We start from the raw sequence: 14,152 nt of genomic DNA on the forward strand, positions 1-14,152 counted from the left end.
AGGATCCAGCTAGCATGCATGGTGGTCAGCTCAACCGGAAATCTAGATACCACCGGCACCAGTTTATCACTTCCGTCACCGAAAGTCCCACCCGGCGAAGGAACTCGATCAGCCGCCCGCATGCATCAATGGCCAAGGTCAACTATAACATTCCTCCATCAGAACACAAGACTTACGCGACTCAACATGTACTTGAGTACGTGGTTAGGAGGACTCTGATATCCACAGCCCACCAGAGTTCAAGTTCTAATTTAGAGGAGGGCTTGAAGACATTTTGCCACCAAAGGGATCCAGAGGAGCGAGCAGTCGAGGAGTAGATCAAGGATAACATTTTTAGGCAACATTAATCCAAGGAATGCCAACTTTTTTTAGAATTTGTAGGGGTGCTTCATAAGGAAGGCATCATTTTGAACAGAAAGATCCACAATGTCGAGCCCTGAACCTTTCAGACATGAATTTTTCCTCAAGCCTTATCTAGAGCATGTGTAAAAGTACTTGATAGGCCCTACCCAAAGAAACATGTACTCAACCATAAGCAACTGTTGAATAAGTAGAACATGGTGAACTATCGGGGAGGGGGCAAGCCCACCCCCCACCCCCACCCCCGCGCACACTTGCTAATGGTATCATATTTGAGATGGGCCCTAGGCTGCCGTACATTTTCCCATTGCCTAGGACATCCCATGTATCATAAAGGAGAGACTGTATGGACTTAATTCCAAAGAAAGTGTCCAGCTTCATCCCAATCCCAATGACCATGTCCAGTCCTTTCTACATCGGTGCTTATTACACCATCGACATGTTCATCGGGACAATTATCCCATTTGTCTGGGAGTGGCTGAATCGCAAGGAGTTGATGACTTTGTGGGAGCGATTTCTTTAGGTCTGATCTATGGTGATGGTGCCGGGACTGTTCCTTCTGCGATATTGTCGACCCTTAAGATTAACCATTCAACATGCATGATGCACGTGTACGGATTGTATATTGATGGTATTCTATATACGGATCCATAATAATTAGTGGTCATTTAGCCCTGATGGTTAAGTCCTTTACTTGGGTTTGAGATCCTCTGCATTACTACAAAGGTGACATTATTAGCTCCCATCTCAACTGGGCAACATATCTAACGGTCATAATCGTTATTGTATCCATCTAAGCTTCCTCAACACAACGACCGTTCCTTCTATCTGTCGTCTTAGTTGCCCTTCCTGACACCTCACCGTCTACGAGGCCCGCATCAGAGCTACACGACAACGCAGAAAATGCCACAGAAACCGACCTGGTGATTGAAATTGCGAGTAGATGAATGTAACCACCAGAGAGCGGTGCGCCCAATCCATGGACAGACCCAAGTGCAGGAAATGCCATTGAATGAGAGAGAGAGAGAGAGAGAGAGAGAGAGAGAGAGAATAACAAGTAGTGTTTATGATTAAATTGTTGAGACCCACTTGCAACACAGGCGCTAATGCACCCACAAATGGATCCATAGCATATCCAGGTGCTCCATGGCCACATGAATGAGGCCCTCTTTAGAATGGTCTACAGACTGCACACAACTTCTGCTCAACGAGGTGCTCTGCCACTGCATGCAGCTCCAGGTGTGCTCGTGCTTGCATCCGTTCTTTTCGCTGCTCCCGGGTTCTTCTCGTTGCACGGCCATTTGATAAGATCGATTGCCTCGGCAGCCGTTGGATGAAGCCCGAGACAACCGTTCAATCTCTCCCCCGTGAGCATGAGCGTGCCAGCCTTTGCAATAAGGCTCCTGTTGCACTCATTGCTTTGCAACATGAGCACTATTGCGCTCCCCACTGAACCATTTATTTCTTTTGAAATAATGCATATGTTGCGGTTGCACCTATGTTGCCATCACAATATACCATTCGTTTTTGTTCGCAACATGAGCCATGTTGCAGAAGCGCACTGCAGCCATGATTGCAACATCACACATGTTTCAAACACATAGCCCCCGCTACAGACCATTGCAAAAACACACATGTTTCAAAAACATAGCCCCAATTGCAAACCATTGCAACACCGCACATGTTTTAGAAATATATATACCCTTAGTTGCACATCTAATCGAGTTGATGTGTTGTCCCTTCCAACAAAGGAAGGCAGGAGGAAGGAGAGAGAGTTCGGGAGGGAGCCAGAAAGAAAGACCGAGACGTTTCTGGATAAGGCTCTGTGTCGTTTGCTTGGGGGAGAGAAGTGCTCCCAGCCACGAGATCGCTTGAGATCGGATAGCATACGATGCGGCCGATGCAGCCACAAAATTAGTCTGTTGGGTTTAAGTGTTTCCAAAAGAAAAACCTATAATGAGTTTTTTTTGACAGGATAGCCCTATGATGAGTTGTGATGGGTTGCTGTTGATCGAACGTATTTTGCTAGGGCTACCAACGCATTCCTTCGTAATATGCTAATCTCATGTATCCGATGCGTTATGGCCGAAAGGATAACCATTACTTGTTTTTATATATACTTGTTGAAATCTTGTTGCGAGGTGCATCGTGCTTTTCGTTGGATCAAATGTGGTTTGGCTGGAACATGCGCCATTGTTATCGTGCATCATTTACATCATGTTCTCATACAAAATATTTAGTTGCAAGCAAGCACATGTCTAGTTCACAAGCACACAGCGCGGCACCGACAACATGGATGGAAGAGTAATGCTACAACAAAGATGATTGACTGAGAGATAACGGCTGAAAATGGCCAATGGGAAGGAGAAAAAGCACTAGTTTACCTACGATTTACAATTACAAGTGGTGGGTTATATTCCTGTTCATTAGAAGTTACTATACTCCCTCTGATTACTAGTTTACCTATGCTCTTATATTTCTTTACGGAGGGAGTACATGATTGAGTTAATTACTGTTTTAGTACATAAAGTTGCAGCGCAGGTACAATGTTGTACAGTAACTTGCAAAATGACTCAACTGAGCTCCTAAACTTGCTCTGCGCGAACAGATAGATACTCCCTCCGTTTGGAATTACTTGTCGCAGAAATGGATTATCTAGACGTATTTTAGTTCTAGATACATCCATTTCCGAGACAGGTAATTCCGAACGGAGGGAGTACAATTTAGTCCGAAACCTGCCACGTCAGATGGGAGGCACGCGCCGATCGGTTTGGTATTATGCAGAAACCCCCACAAGTATAGCAATAACCGAACCCGCGGTCCTCTAGAGATCTGGGAGTAGAAAACTTGAAAACGACCCAGCACAAACCCCTTCACCTGTTCGGTTCTGATCGGCCTCTTGGCCTGTTTGTTTCTCATCCGCGGCGGCGACGGCGCTGCCTCGTTGGACGCCGCCGACGAGATCATCGTTTGATGGAGCCACGTCCTCGGGGCATTGGCGAGTTTCCGCCGGATTATGGTATGAAAACTCCTTCTGCTGTATTGGATTGGTCCTCTGTTTCGGCCTCCTTACCTCTAGGGTTTTGATGGTATTTGATCGGAGGTATTCCTGCCCGCGTGTGGTTGTTTACTAATGCGTATGGTTGATAATCTGGCATTTGTACATCTTTGTTTTGTGGTAGGACGATGCTTTTTGTTTACTGAAACGAGTGTTTGGTTGTGATGTTCAGAGTGGCAGGAAGTGGTTCCGCTGCTGCATTCGATTGTTGTTGTGTGCTAATATGTGATTAGTTTCATAATGTTGTGACTGAGGAATATATCCGGAAGATTTCATTACCCCGATAACATGTGAATCCAAAATTGTAGGGAAGTTTTAGAAGTCTATCACTGACGAATTGTAGGGAAAAAGTAACAACAGTTTTCAGTTTTCATATTCATCAGTAATTGGTTTGTTTCGTCAGATTTGATTAGTTTTAGAATTTTTGTTTGACAAAAGATACAATGGTTTTCAGATTCGATTTGCTTCACTAATTGGTGACTAAAATTATTGTTTAGTTTCAGAAGTTTCTTTGACAAGAGAAGCAGTAGCTTTCAGATGTGACAAAAGAAACAGCAGCTTTCAGATGTGACCCTAATGATTGCATCTATCCGATAGCTATGGGAATGGTTGAAGTAGAATCAACATTCTCATGGGAGTGGTTTCTGACAACAGTAAAAAATGATTTGAACATTGTGAACACTTCTCCATTCACCATAATGAGTGACAAACAGAAGGTATGCAATTATCATGTGTTCTTTTTGGTGCATACTTGCTGCATAAGATCACATATAAGTATTGACATGTGTGCATTGTTGTTAGGGCTTAATAAATGCTGTTGCAAAAGTGTTCCCAGATTCAGAACACAGATTCTGTGTTCGACATCTATATCAAAATTTTCATATGCTTTTCAAAGGTGAAACTTTGAAAAATGATCTGTGGGCAATTGCAAGATCTACTAATGATACAAAGTTCAAAATGAATAGAGAAAAGCTGAGAGAGGACAGCCCTAGTGCTTATGCTTGGTTGGATGGTAAAGATCCTACGCAATGGGTGAAAGCTTTCTTTAGTGTTTTCCCTAAGTGCGATATCCTGCTTAACAATATGTCAGAAGTGTACAACAGGTACATAATTTGAATTGATGCTAGAAAATTCATTTCAATTCCTATTTTTTATTCTTGTTATTTACTCACAGTGACTGTCATTGTAATGCAGCTACATATTAGAAGCAAGAGACTTTCCTGTCATTTCAATGATGGAATGCATAAAGAGTAAGATCACTGCAAGACATGAGGGCAAACAAAGGCAAGCAGTAAATAGTTGGAGCGGTAGGATCTGCCCAAAGATTAAGAAAAAATTGGAGAAGGAAATTGAGTTGTCTGCTAGCTGTTTTCCAAGTCATTCTGGACTTGGAGTATTTTCTGTGTTATCAGGGAACAACACTTATCTTGTGGATATTCATGCATGGACCTGTGATTGCAGGAGATGGCAACTGAGTGGTATACCTTGCAGCCACTCAATTGCATGCTTTAGAGAAGAGAGGATAGATCCAGAAGATATGGTCCACAAGTGCTACACCATAGAGACTTACCTGCAAGCATATGGCCACAATGTAATGCCTATGAGAGACAGAGCTCATTGGGAGCAAGTGGATGGACCTTTCATTCATCCACCAGTGTATAAGAAGAGGATGGGAAGGCCACCAAAGAACAGGAAGAAAACACCTGAAGAAAAGCTTCAGAAGGATGGCAGCATTGCTCTGAACAAGAAAGGTGTTAGTATGCATTGCTCAATTTGTGGGAAAGCAGATCACAATAAAAAGGGGCATCAGAAGTTCATGCAGAGAGAGATGGAGAGGGAAGCGCAAGAGCAAGAAGATGAAATAGAAGATCCTTCAATTTTAAATGTAACCATTTAATTTTGCATAATTTCGCCATTCATTTTCAAGAGTTAACTTATTTGGACAAGATTAATTTGCAGGACATAAGGCCACATGTGTTGGACTCAAGGATGGATCCTATGCATTTGCCTCTTAGCATGGTTTACAGAATGAGGGAAGAGGTAATTGTCGGATGCTTTACTTTGTTAACTGATGCATGTAAGTTTTCATTGTTCACTTCTGATTGCTCCTTGTGAATATTTCTTGTAGGAGAGAGTCCATGTCTCAAATGTCAGACCCCTTGGTCCATTGCCAGAAATTGCAAGATTTGTAGCTGATGCCAGGGACTCCATTCCTGAGAGAAGATCAACTACTACTGCTACAACTAGGGGTAGGATAAGGGGAAAAGGCAAAGCAAGGGCACTTGATGAGGGAGAAACTAGTGCTTCACGCGGAGGCAAAACTAAGAGGGTGAGAAGAGGATCAAGCATTGCTACTGCAGGTCCAAGTAATGCAGCAAGAGGAGGTACAAGAGGGCCAAGCAATGCGGCAACAAGGGGTGGAAGAGGTGTTGCAAGAGGACCAAACAATGCAACAAGAGGAGGTGAAAGAGTTGCTGCAACATGGCCAACCTATGCCGCAAGAGGTGGAAGAGGAGGTGCTGCAACAGGTGGAAGAGGAGGTGTTGCATCATCTACATCTGCTGGAAATGGCTGGTGGCATCTACTGCTTGGACAAGATGGAAACACAACAAACAGTGCTATTCCAGACCTTAATACAAATGTGATTCCAGAACTGAATACCCAAGAAGTAATAAATGTGACCCAGAATGCACCTATTGGTCATGTGGAGTAGGTTGTTAGCAAAGTTCATGTGTGACTTTTTAAGCCCTTCCTTTTTTTCATGTGTGAACTTTCTGTCAGATTTATCCCTTTTAGGTTTGATCTTTAAGTAAGTGTTGTGAACTATCAGTCAGTGTTGCTCTTTCATTTCAGTCAGTCAAAATACTGTGAACTTTTAGTAAGTGTTGCTGCAAATAAATGACGTACTGTTTGGTGTCCATGTTGTTTTTCTGTTCAACTACACATGTTGTTTAGTCATCTATAACTGTTCTTTATGTAGAACCGTGCAAGTTCAGTTACTGCTGATGTACGTGTTGTTGTTCATCTATGCTCTTCTTTATCTAGTCGCTCCTGCTGTTGTTCAGTCAGTGTTGTTACATGCTGATGTATGTTCATTCACTGCTGCAGTATCTACAACAGATAGCTGAGATTTTTATAAATTTTGCTCTACTTATGTAGTTTCAGTCCAAGTTGGACATCGTTCACTGTCAGCTACTATGAAAATGCAAATAGAATTGCTTATAACAAGAAACAGCATGCCATGATTATTCTTCAAAATCTGCAAAATATTAAAACTTTGTTCACACATTGGATTCGAGACAAATTCTTTATTAATACAGAATTCCTCGCAACTGCATTACAACTCTCAAACAAACACCCTACAGAGCACATACACAATGGCAAATGCACCTGTACAGAGAATAAAACCAATTCCCTCCTCCATGCTTTTTATATTCTGCCTCATTGTGCCTTTAGCCTTGCTATCCTTCAACTCGCTTGTCCTTCTCCAGCAATGCATTCTTCAAATTCATGATTTCTTCCGCAGGCTTTGTGAATAACAGTCCTAGATCTTCCTTTCCATTCATCATCAACCCATTTCAAATATCCAAGGAGATTCACAACCCTTCAAAGCACACAATACTGTATATATCAGTGCAAAGTTTCAGAAGTGAGCCCATTAAAATCTTTTTCAGCACAACTATTTACACACCTCTGACGAACAAATTAGAAACCAACTCCCAGCGTCCAATCCTTCTGTACACACTCTAAGAACAGGGCTACGAAAATGCCCGCAAATCTCCTGCTAAATCCCACGAAAGTCAGGGCCATTTGCATACTCAGTGGCCATTTCGATTTGCCTATGCAAGAAATTTATGTTCTGCTCAGAGATCATATACTGCAGTATAACTGTAACACGAGAGCTTATGAATAGAAGAAGCACTCGTTGCAGCAGCCGCCGCGAGCGGCACCACCAACACAGCGACGAGCGTCACCAACAACGGCGCCGCGAACGCCACCGCGAGCGCACCCACCAACACAGCCACGAGCGTCACCACAACGGCGCCGCGAACGCCACCGCGAGCGCACCCACCAACACAGCCACGAGCGTCACCACAACGGCGCCGCGAACGCCACCGCGAGCGCCCCCGCCAACACGCCGCGAGTGCGAACACCAACGTCGCCGCCCAGCCCATCCGTCCACGATCCGCCGGCGAGGACGTCGCGTCACGGTGAGCCGCCTTGTGCCGTCCTTGCGCAGACATTGGGGTAACAACAGAGGAGAGGTCTACGGATTTCGCTGGGGATTTGAGGAAAAAACAGAGAGGTCGAAGATACAAGACAAAAGAGCTACGGGATATGGTTGGGCTAGAGACCTATTTACGGCATACAGCGGGGGGGTCCTGCAAATTATCCTAAACGTGGGCAAGTACCAGGGGCCGACGTGGCTAATGCGGACGCGAATTGTGCATCAGTGAACCCGCAAAACGAGTTTAGGGGGCAAGATGAGTCATTTTGCAACTTGTTGTATGAAATTGTACCCGCACTGCAAGTTTGTGTACTAATAGGGTAATTAACTCTACATGATTTACAGGCGACAACAGAAGGTGATCAGCACTTTGGCATTGGCGCACAAATGCAATTCAGGATGCAATTTGCAACGGCTTTCAACTACTTAATGGATATAATAGTGCATGCAAAACTACATGGTTAGCATTAGATTCTTGTTTATCTGTTATTTGATTTCAGTGTAAGCAACATCTAGACACAGTTAAAAAATATCTTAGGCACGCTTTCCACACCCAAGATATGATTGGTATATGAAAGAATGGTTCCATGCAGAAAATCACTTGCCAAACGGCGACCACAAAGCAAAGGACAACGCAAGAGAACATACCACATTCTTGCATGAAAGCACACTCTTAACATTAAAAGCAATGAACAAGGACAATGTATGAACCGAAAATCGACAGCTACTAAATTCGCCAAACCAATGTTTCGGCAGCGATAGAGGCGAGAGCGACAGAATCCCTAACTTCCCAGTTGCGAACATACAAAACGCCGTAGAGAAGAAACTGTTTTCTAGTACCATGATGTAGTGATGTACTCGTACTACACAAGAGCAGATAATTCTGCCTGCAGCTTGGGACTCCCAAAGATCAGAGCTCAAAATGACCAAAGTAGCGTGCTTGTTTCCTCTTTATAAATCTGGATATACTGGAGACGTCGCCTTGAATAATCGTCCGGCCATCTTCCATGTAAATAGCACCATCTGCGTATCTGAGTTCTTCCAGCCGATGAGTCACCCACAGTGCCGCAACCTCCCCACTAGCAGTTACAGAGTTCCTCACCGCCTTGACCACGCCCATCTGCACTTTCATGAAACCAAGATCACCAAGATTACAATGCCCATAACAATCAAGTATAACTACAAGGTAAGAGTAGGCCTGCTAAGTGGTAACTACCAGTCAATCAAAAAGGATGATAACTACTCCCTCTGTAAACTAATATAAGAGCATTTAGATCACTACTTTAGTATTCTAAACGCTCTTATATTAGTTTACGGAGGGAGTACATATCAGAAACAGGAAAATATAACGATTTCTTATAATTTCAACAACCAGCAGAGGATTTTCCATACATAATACAGTGTAGGTTAGCCATAGCTTCTAAGGCATATCAACCACACAACAAATGCGACAGAAGCATCAGAAAATTATATGTAATATAGTCCAAAATCGTAATGTGTCTATGAGAACCATGGCTACACCAATTTTAATGAACTAAAGACTGTTGGGAGCTTTAGCGCAATTGCCAAACTACAACTCCAGTTCGAAATGGAATGCTAACTGAAGATTGCTCTAACAAAGGTACCTCGTGATCATATATCTTAGTGCATCTTATTAAAAACTAAACATGGATAATCTTAATACCTGATCATATTCGTCCAAGAATGTGGTCAGCTCATCCAGCAGTAGTACTTTGGATGCTTCAGCTAAAGCACCAGCAATGGCAACTCTCTGTTTCTGCCCACCACTCAGAGTTTGGATTGGCCTCTGTTTTGGATGAAGGATGTTTGTGAACCTTGTGCAGACAATAGTAGATTATAATCCAAAATGTGCATGTCAGCTGCCTACTTGAGAGTAGCTCAACATTCCAACTGCATCCAGAGACTGTGACACTCTTGACCTAACCTCATCCAATGAAAGATTGAGCTTACCAAGACCAAATGCAACATCGGATTCCACCGTGGGCATCACAACCTGCATCCAAAAGACAGAATTCAATATGCAGCAGAACTTCATTTAATTTGGGACAATTGCATTACTAACAAAGCTCTCAAGAATCAACAATACAAACATTCTGTGAATTCAAAGCCACTTGATAATGCGTTCTGGCACAATTGCAGGTAAAAAATCATCAAAGAACTAGTGATAACCTGGTGATCAGGATTTTGGAAGACATAGCTGAATGGCCTATTAATGTGCACTGTACCAGCAGAGGGATTTTGAAAACCTGCCAAAACCTACAAAAGAACAAAAAGTTAGCATCCCATTGAGGTACTAGTAGTACGAAAATCTATCAAAGTTTTGTAGTCCAAGTATGCAAAGAGAAAGAAAAACTTGCAAGCAAATAGATTGATTCAAAAACCAAATTTTGTATCAGTCTGCTTTATGAAATATATTCTAACAATACCAGAACAGATTATGCAACTTCTCTTAGAATACTCCCTTACTACTCCTGTCATAATTTTTATTCAGGTTGAAGTTGAACATATATCCTGAGAAATGTGAAATTACCATGTCGATCTGGTGTTCAGTGCTCCAATAGTCGAATGTACTTGATACAATACACTCAATATCTGATGCATGATTGCTCATTTACACGTGAAGATGCTGGTAGTTATGCTACAGGATATATTTACTATCAGTAATCACATTAAATTTCCTGTTGGTTCCTGATGGTGGCTGACATTTTTTTTTCTCAAGCAACTCGAATGACCGCAAACTCAGCAAATTCTGAGCCATTCCTAGGTCGCACAGACCCTTATCTCGGTGCTCAAAGGAAATCCGGGACAGTCCAAAGATTCAATGGATACCATTCAGCATTTTGATTTCTGATAAAGTATGCATGCTATGCCTAATCCTCCAAAAATATCTTTTATGAGAACTGAATCAAACACGACCAGATTGTGCTTGTGGTATCGTATTCACTCCATGAGTTGGTTCTACACACTAAGAAGAAAATTCTCTTTAAGAACAGACCAGCTACTTAACCATGGGTCTTGGAATTGATAATTTGCATGCTGTATTTCGGTCAATGGCCTGGTGAGCACAGCTACCGCCGGTCTATCGATAAAAATGCGCGTGGAAACAAGCACCAGAGTAGTAGTTCAGAAAAAGATAGACCTTGAGGAGGGTGGACTTGCCGCAGCCGTTGGGGCCGAGGAGCATCCAGAGCTGCCCCGGCGGGACGCACAGTGAGCAGTCCTTGAGCACCGGCAGCACCACCCCCCGCCTCGTCGTCACCGAAAATCCCACCCCGCGGCCCTCGATGGCCGGCGGGGACGGCGGAGGGGACGCCGAGGCGGCCACACGGCGGCGGATGGAAGGGGGGGCGGTCGGGGTAGCTCGCCCGGCGGCGCAGCAGGGTGGGCAAGGGTAGCAGCAGAAGGGGACGGCGCCGCCGGTGAGGCTGTGCGCCATCGTCGGCGAGGGCGATAAGAGGTGATGGGCCTGGGCCGGTACACTGGGCGGCTAGAAAGAAGATCGCGACCAACCCACCCTTCAAGCTACCTAATCGGCCCACAATCTGAAAGCCTGTCCACAGAAGAGGAAAAATGGATCCGCCATCCTTCTTCACAAAGATCCCGTGGGCCGACCCCTCAAGAAAAAAGATCCCGTGGGCCGTGGGTGGTTACGATCTGACTGACAGCCGCGGCTGACGACTGTGTACTTCCTTTCGCTGCCCAGTGTCGTACATGCGTACTGCACAGGCGCCGCGCCACGCCGCGCCGCCCCGCACATATACACCCACGCGGGCGCGGACGCAGATGCAACGAACCCCACCAGATCATCATCGGCGGCCAGCGCGCGATGGACATGGGAGGAGGGCACGCCATGGGCACGGGCATGGGCGGCGCCGCCCCGGCGGCGGCGGCGGCGCACGGGGGCATGCGGATGCACTACATGCACATGACCTTCTACTGGGGCAAGAACTCGGAGATCCTCTTCCACGGGTGGCCCGGCTCGAGCGGCGGCATGTACGCGCTCGCGCTCCTCGTCGTCTTCGCGCTCGCCGTGCTCGTGGAGTGCCTCTCCTCCTGCCGCTGGCTCGAGTCCCGCCTCTCCTCCCGCGACCGGCCCGTGGCGGCGGGGGCGGCGCGCGCCGCCGTGCACGCGCTGCGCGTCGGGATGGCGTACGTCCTCATGCTCGCGCTCATGTCGTTCAACGTCGGCGTGCTCCTCGTGGCAGTCGCCGGCCACGCGGTGGGGTTCCTTCTGTTCAGGGCCGGCCTGTTCGGCGGACAGGCGCAGGTGGAGGACGGGGCCAAGGACTACCTGGCGCCGGCGGCGTGCTGCTAGGTCTTCTTATCCGTATGCATGGGTTTGGAAATTTTGGTGGTGTGATCCTGTTAATCTGGGTGATTGCCATCTCACTATTCACAACCGTTCTTGTTTGGTTACATCTTGAATATCGACCGGGATCAACTTTTTTGTTATTTGATTGAGATGCTGGATTTAGTTGTTCGTGTAGTACTGTCTATCTGTGATGGCCAACATGCATGTGTTTGCACGCGAAATTGACGCGCAACATCAGGATATTTGTTGTGCTTTCGTGACGACGAACAATTGCTTTACGAGCAAAGCAACAAAGATTTTCTCGCTTTCATGGAGAAGAACCAGCCGCTTTTCAGGGCAAAACGGCAAAGATCACCAAACCCTAGGGCTGCTAGGGCTCGACAAGAAGTAACGATGGAAAATAGATGTACGTGAAAATAGAGTTTGTATTGATAGATCGATTGCCGGGGTTTTTTCAATCGGCCATGGCCTTACATATATACGGCACGCTGGACTTGGCGTATTAGATTAAAACTCTGAAGTCAAAACCCACTAGGACAATGCCCTATTTCGGTTGTTTACAACTTGCACTAGCGGCCCAAATTAACATGTCACGTACAAATCCTCCTGGGCCTACAAGGAAAATAGTGAAATATTTCGACCATATCGCTAATCATACTAAATAATACACTGGCTCTAGTTCTAACCATGTCACGTAGATATACTCTTGTATTTACAAGGAAATAATAAAATACTCCGGCCGCGTCGCTATCATATGCAACAGTAATTAATATGTACTAAGAATACTTCTTAATCTAGTCCATGCAAACTCCATACTTCAGCTTAGCATACGAGGTTGGTTAAGAGACATCCATGGCAGCAGTATGCTAGTTCAACCCATTCCTGAAATCTGGTCAGCCTTATGTAGATAGCTGCAATATTGAAGCTATACATCAACTGATTAGTTGGATCAATGATAAAATTAATTTGGCCGATACTAACTAGCCAAATTACATTGTCAACACATGCTCCCTGTTTTTGATACAATTGTATTGACCAAAAATACAATAGCAATTACCGTAGGATGAAATTGATCACTTCACCGACCATATTACTGCTCTGGGCGATGTCCAAAGATACATCGGCCAATTTTTTTTCTTAGGGCGATATCTTGAACAATATATCGGCCAAACGTGCTCAAGCCTCGTGCCACATGCTAGGATAGTACTTTTTCAAATATTTTCAATTAAGAGCTTTGGACAACTTCTCTTCCTGCAAAGATTGTACAAAATATGAATTTTCAGGAACAATCTCTATGATTTTGTACGGGCCTTCCCAACTTGGCGACCATTTGCCGAATTTCCTATCTTTAGTTCCAATAGGTAAAATCTTTTTCCACACTAAATCTCCTATTTGAAACGATTTCCCTCTCACCCTTTTATTATAAGCCTTGGCTACTCTTAATTTCTCCTTCAATTTCTCGCAAGGCTCTTAATCTCTCTTCTGAAATTTCATCTATCCTATCCATCATCAATTCACTATAATCTACAGCCAACAAATCATTTTGTCTGGCCACTCTAAGAGCTTGTAAATTAACCTCTATAGGTAACACCGCCTCTTGACCATATACCAAGACGTACGGTGCCACTTGAGTTGCTCCATGTTTAGATATCCGATGAGCCCATAAAGCTTTCGAAAGTACCTCATGCCATCTTTTCGGATGCTCCTCAATTTTCTTGTTTATAAGCTTAATTAAAGTTTTATTGCTAGATTCGGACTGTCCATTAGCTTGAGCATAATAAGGCGACAAATTTAACAATTTAATTCCTAAAGATTCGGCAAATTCGTGAAATTGATGAGACATAAAAGAAGCACCTTGATCGGTAGTTAAAGTTTGAGGAATACCGAATCTATGAACAATATGCTCTAAAACAAAATTGATAACCTCTTTATGGGTCATGTTTTTCAAAGGAACTGCTTCTGTCCATTTAGTAAAATAATCTGTGGCTACTAGGACGAAGCGATGTCTTTTAGAAGACGAAGGATGTATTTCACCAATAAAATCTAAGCCCCATCCTCTAAATGGCCACGGCCTAATTATGGGATTTAACATAGATGCGGACGCTAACTGTACATTACCAAAATTTTGACATGCCTCACAACCTTTATAGTACCGAAAACAATCCTCTAGCAA

General features: G+C 44.4%; 3 protein-coding genes and 1 long non-coding RNA gene across 4 annotated transcripts; 2 read left to right on the forward strand and 2 right to left on the reverse strand.

Annotated features, from left to right (window-relative positions):
- The first annotated feature begins 3,250 nt into the window (after nt 1-3,250).
- Nucleotides 3,251-6,336, forward strand: LOC109740898 (uncharacterized). The gene is made up of 6 exons (XM_040404268.2): nt 3,251-3,379; nt 3,916-4,134; nt 4,220-4,521; nt 4,613-5,303; nt 5,378-5,458; nt 5,547-6,336. Exons 2-6 carry the CDS (start codon nt 4,018-4,020, stop codon nt 6,129-6,131), a joined length of 1,776 nt encoding a protein of 591 aa, XP_040260202.1. The 5' UTR covers nt 3,251-3,379; nt 3,916-4,017; the 3' UTR covers nt 6,132-6,336.
- A 342-nt stretch (nt 6,337-6,678) lies between these two features.
- LOC141042444 (uncharacterized) lies at nt 6,679-7,727 on the reverse strand. The gene is made up of 3 exons (XR_012205236.1): nt 7,341-7,727; nt 7,110-7,257; nt 6,679-7,022 (listed from the first exon to the last, which is right to left on the reverse strand). It is a non-coding gene; the product is annotated as an uncharacterized lncRNA (long non-coding RNA).
- Nucleotides 7,728-8,298: 571 nt separating this feature from the next.
- LOC109740913 (ABC transporter I family member 10) lies at nt 8,299-11,174 on the reverse strand. The gene is made up of 5 exons (XM_020299975.4): nt 10,807-11,174; nt 9,837-9,923; nt 9,535-9,660; nt 9,331-9,453; nt 8,299-8,766 (listed from the first exon to the last, which is right to left on the reverse strand). The coding sequence occupies exons 1-5, from the start codon at nt 11,101-11,103 to the stop codon at nt 8,557-8,559; spliced, it is 843 nt and encodes a 280-aa protein (XP_020155564.1). The 5' UTR covers nt 11,104-11,174; the 3' UTR covers nt 8,299-8,556.
- Nucleotides 11,175-11,397: 223 nt separating this feature from the next.
- LOC109740904 (copper transporter 3) lies at nt 11,398-12,153 on the forward strand. Its single transcript, XM_020299958.4, has one exon. The coding sequence runs from the start codon at nt 11,494-11,496 to the stop codon at nt 11,980-11,982; it is 489 nt and encodes a 162-aa protein (XP_020155547.1). The 5' UTR covers nt 11,398-11,493; the 3' UTR covers nt 11,983-12,153.
- The last annotated feature ends 1,999 nt before the right edge of the window (nt 12,154-14,152 follow it).

This window comes from Aegilops tauschii, chromosome 3, assembly GCF_002575655.3.
Source record: "Aegilops tauschii subsp. strangulata cultivar AL8/78 chromosome 3, Aet v6.0, whole genome shotgun sequence".
Taxonomy (NCBI): Eukaryota; Viridiplantae; Streptophyta; class Magnoliopsida; order Poales; family Poaceae; genus Aegilops; species Aegilops tauschii.

What these genes read in the sequence shown, in the direction of transcription:
- LOC109740898 (XM_040404268.2), top strand. Translation starts at nt 4,018, where the DNA reads ATGGGAATGGTTGAAGTAGAATCAACATTCTCATGGGAGTGGTTTCTG. An exon ending in TAATGAGTGACAAACAGAAG is followed by an intron (nt 4,135 to 4,219) that starts GTATGCAATTAT and finishes CATTGTTGTTAG; the next exon opens with GGCTTAATAAATGCTGTTGC. An exon ending in ATGTCAGAAGTGTACAACAG is followed by an intron (nt 4,522 to 4,612) that starts GTACATAATTTG and finishes ATTGTAATGCAG; the next exon opens with CTACATATTAGAAGCAAGAG.
- LOC109740913 (XM_020299975.4), bottom strand. Translation starts at nt 11,103, where the DNA reads ATGGCGCACAGCCTCACCGGCGGCGCCGTCCCCTTCTGCTGCTACCCT. An exon ending in GCAAGTCCACCCTCCTCAAG is followed by an intron (nt 9,924 to 10,806) that starts GTCTATCTTTTT and finishes GTTCTTTTGTAG; the next exon opens with GTTTTGGCAGGTTTTCAAAA. An exon ending in TCTTGGACGAATATGATCAG is followed by an intron (nt 8,767 to 9,330) that starts GTATTAAGATTA and finishes ATGAAAGTGCAG; the next exon opens with ATGGGCGTGGTCAAGGCGGT.
- LOC109740904 (XM_020299958.4), top strand. Translation starts at nt 11,494, where the DNA reads ATGGACATGGGAGGAGGGCACGCCATGGGCACGGGCATGGGCGGCGCC.